The sequence below is a fragment of the Cynara cardunculus genome, unplaced genomic scaffold, assembly GCF_001531365.2.
Source record: "Cynara cardunculus var. scolymus isolate 2C unplaced genomic scaffold, CcrdV1 Un_Scaffold_1769, whole genome shotgun sequence".
In the NCBI taxonomy this organism is placed as follows: Eukaryota; Viridiplantae; Streptophyta; class Magnoliopsida; order Asterales; family Asteraceae; genus Cynara; species Cynara cardunculus.
Window position 1 is genome coordinate 62,911 of NW_020200869.1, and position 4,083 is coordinate 66,993.

Here is a 4,083-nt window from a genome sequence, read left to right on the forward strand (position 1 = left end):
CTCAATAAAGGTCTCAAAATAGCAAGAAGAGTACAATGGAGGCTTAACCTCCCTTTTATACCCTTCCTAAACAAGGAGGCTACTTCATGTGTATCCAACTTCTCATGCATGCATACAATCACGCATATATATGCATAATCATGCGCATAACTAATTATGCACATACACACAAAATTTTCAATTATATGCTTTTCACCTTATGCATATAATTTCACATACTAGCATGATCAAGTATAACAATTTATCATGCTGTCACATAATTATTCAACAAATAATCACAAATTAATTACCTCAGGTGATAAATAGGATCTAGTTATCACAATTGGACTAACCCAAGAACTACCGGCTATTGGAAAAATTAATCCTGCATCTAGCCATTTCAAAATTTCCTTCTTCACTACTTCTTTCATGACCGGGTTCAATCTCCTTTGAGGTTCTATAGATTTGAAGTTCTTTTTCATCTAGGATGATCTTATGTTGACAAATAAAGAGACTAATCCCCTTAAGGTCAGCAATGGTCCATCCTATGGCTTTTGTGTGCAACTTCAACATATCTATAAGCTTCTTTTCTTGATGTAAGTCTAGGGTATATGATATGATGACAGGTAATTTAACTTCTTCTCTTAGAAATGCAAACTTTAAATGTGATGGGGGTTGCTTCAACTCCAGATCAGGTGGTGAAATTATGGAAAGGGTAAAATTCTTAAGCTCACTATTATCCAGCAACTCAAATGCTGCAGCAAAAGATGGGACATCACCTTCTAAATCCTCAATAGTCTTATCACCTATCTCAACAACTTCCTCATCTTCTAACTTACAGTCCTTCCTAACTCCTTCCTCATAGCACATTGTCTCTATCTCAATAACTCCTGAGCATTCCTCTAAGTAATCAAGGTACTTTAAGGAATTGAAGACAATAAATGTGACATTTTGGTCTTGGAGTCTCATGGTTAGCTCTCCTTTTTGGACATCAATCAAAGTTCAACCAGTGGCTAAGAAAGGTCTTCCTAAGATTATGGGAATATCCTTATCAGCTTCAAAATCCAGGATGCTGAAGTCAGTCGGAAATATGAATTTGTCAACCTGAACTAAGACATCTTCAATCTTGCCTTTAGAATAAGCAATGTTTCTATTGGCCAGTTGCAAGGTGACAGTGGTGGGTCTAGCCTCTCCTATGCCTAAGGTGTTGAAATCAGACAAGGGCATAAGGTTGATACTAGCTCCTAAATCACACAAAGCTTTACCAATCTCCTTTCCACCTATAAAACAAGGAATAGTGAAACTCCCTGGGTCTTTAAGCTTAAGAGGTATTTTGTTGGTTAGAAGAGCACTACATCCTTCGGTAAGAGCTACGGTCTCATATTCAGTTAGCTTCTTTTTCTTACTCAAAATGTCTTTAAGGAACTTGGCATAACTGGGCATTTGCTCTATTGCTTCAACAAGAGGTATGTTGATGTGCAATGCTTTAAACACTTCCAAAAACTTCTTGAATTGTAGTTCTTTCTTTTGATTCCTTAACCTTTAGGGAAAAGGAACATACAGAGGAACTGGCTTTATGATGGCTTTATTTGGTTGTGTTGAGCATGATGGGTCCAGAGTCCCTAGAGTCTTGGTTTTACTTTATTGAGGTTCAGATGGGATTACAACTTTGGTTTTTGGACCTGTTACAACCTCATCCTCAATTGGCTTTTTCCTAGCAACTTCTTCTGGGAATAACAAAGGATAGTTCGACTTAGGAGCAACAAAGGTGGTGGTCTCAAAAGGTTGGTTATCCAGAGGTTTAGGTGGACTTTCAGTAACAGGGACCATGGGTATAGTCTCAGGTTTAGACACAACCTGTTCACTTTCTTTTGGGATGTTCTCCGTTAATTCCTTACCACTCCTAAGAGCCACTACCTTTACATGTTCTTTTCCTAGATCTCTCGAGACTTCAGTGTTACTAGGTAAAGTACCAAGGGCTCCATTATTCTGATTGAGAACAAGTTGACTGATTTGCGTTTCCAGGTTTCTGATTGCAGCACTTTGTTGATTGAACAAAGATTGATTTTGAGTAATCATTTGCTGCTGTGCTTGGGACTGAGCCACCAGTCCTTTTATCATAGCTTCCAAAGAAGATGATGATTCGGACTATGGAGGTGGTTTGGTCTGAAAAGGTGGTTGATTACTTTGAAAATTCTAGTTATGGTGATTCTGAGGGTTAGAACTGCTTGCATGTTTTTGTTGTTGAAAATTAGGGTTTCCTTGTTGCTTATGGACTGGAGGATTCAAACTTGGACTATTCCATAAAAAATTTGGGTGCTGTCTCCAACTGGCATTGTATGTGTTAGTGTAGGGATTTGATCTATTATGAACATAATTCACAGATTCATCATTATGTGGACACAGTTCATAAGAGTGTTCCCCTCCACAACAGACACACTGCACTGAGAGGACTGCTGGAATAGGTGATGTGACAGCTAACTACACTCCTTGGCCAGAAGTTAGATTTTTAAGCATATTGGCCATAGAAGAGAGTTGTGCTGTCAATGCAGTATTTGCATCTACATCATGTATTCCTTCTTTCTTCTTTTGCGGTTGAGCACGTGGATTAGCCCAATGTCCATTATTCACAGAATTTTTTTCTAGGATCTCATATCCTTCATTATAGGTCATAGTTATAAAGGCTCCTCCCGCAGTTGCATCGAGCATCTTTTTAGCAATGGGACTTAACCCATTGTAGAATGTCTCGAGTTGAATACAGTAGGGAATGCCATGGTATGGGCATCTCCTTAACAGCTCTTTGAACCTTTCCCAAGCATCAAGAACAACTTCATTGTCCATTTGTTTAAAAAGACAAATTTCATTCCTGGACTTAGCGTTCCTGGTTGGTGGGAAATATTTTCGCAAAGAATTTTCCACCATGTTACTCCATGAAGGCACAGACCCCGACGATAATGAATTAAACCATGCCTTTGCCCGATCCCTAAGAGAAAATGGAAATAAAGTGAGTCTCAGAACGTCATTAGACACTCCCGGGGTCAGGAAAACATCAGTGATTTGCATAAAGGATTTCAAGTGTGAGTGTGGGTCCTCCGAAGGTAATCTGGCAAACTGTCCATTTGTTGGCAACATATGAAACATTATTGGTTTTAGTTCGAAATGGGGGGCGGTCATATGTGGCCGAACTATCTCGGAATTTAATTGCTCAAAATCAGGGATGGCATAGTCCATGATCCGTCCATTTTTGGAATTTGCCAAATTAATGACGTTCGCAGTTTGCTCTCTTGGTTGTTCATTATTTTCATACTCTGTGTCTTCATTACCCAAATTATTATCATGATGTGGGTGTCATGCGGAAAATTAAAATGGTGGTATTGAACCAAATGCAGGCGGTTGATTTTCTAATTGTGGAATCTCATGGATGATTGGGGGAGGTAACTCCATGTTGGGAGAGAGTAGAGCAAAAAATGCTCTTTGAGCCCTCTTTCTTTGGTGAAACGTTCTCTCAATATCGGGATCCAATTCAAAAATTTCCCCGTGATGTCTCTGTGACATACACCACTTTCAAAACGGATTTAAAACGGGACTAGAAAAATCAAATCTTTTTCTTCACTAAAAAGAAAACTTTTAACTAACTAATCCCCGGCAGCGGCGCCAAAAACTTGACCGAAGGCGTGCTAACACACCACATACTACAATCAAGACCAAAAGCAAGTATACAAATAGTCCCAATATCGTCTTTTAAGTAATAAAAGTGGTACAAGTACCGGATATCGTCCACAGGGATCGTAGTAAAAGTTTAGAAGAAAGTAAAGTTAAAGAGAGGATTTCAGAAGGCGAATTCGAAGACTTTGATTTGAACTGAGTTAACACAACTAAAAATTAACAAGAGATAACAGAATAATAAAAGCAAGCTAGGGTGTATGACTTTTCGGGTGAGATGTAAATACTATTTCCAGTAGACCAATGCTGTCAAAATGCTACAGCATGAGACCATGCTGACAAATTGCTACAACATGCAATCAGTAACAACTATTTTTACCAATTACTTTGAAGGTATTCCTCTCGGACTTCACCAATGCACTGATATTATAGCTTTCAACC

The 4,083-nt window shown here is 38.7% G+C and overlaps 1 protein-coding gene and 1 non-coding gene across 2 annotated transcripts; one reads left to right on the forward strand and one right to left on the reverse strand.

The window, feature by feature from the left end:
• Positions 1-981: 981 nt before the first annotated feature.
• LOC112502679 lies at positions 982-1,422 on the reverse strand. The gene has a single exon (XM_025106663.1). The coding sequence runs from the start codon at positions 1,420-1,422 to the stop codon at positions 982-984; it is 441 nt and encodes a 146-aa protein (XP_024962431.1).
• A 1,324-nt stretch (positions 1,423-2,746) lies between these two features.
• Positions 2,747-2,853, forward strand: LOC112502681. Its single transcript, XR_003067743.1, has one exon. It is a non-coding gene; the product is annotated as a small nucleolar RNA R71 (small nucleolar RNA).
• The last annotated feature ends 1,230 nt before the right edge of the window (positions 2,854-4,083 follow it).

Excerpts from the sequence above, each read along its gene's own strand:
- LOC112502679 (XM_025106663.1), bottom strand. The coding sequence starts at position 1,422 with ATGCCCAGTTATGCCAAGTTCCTTAAAGACATTTTGAGTAAGAAAAAG.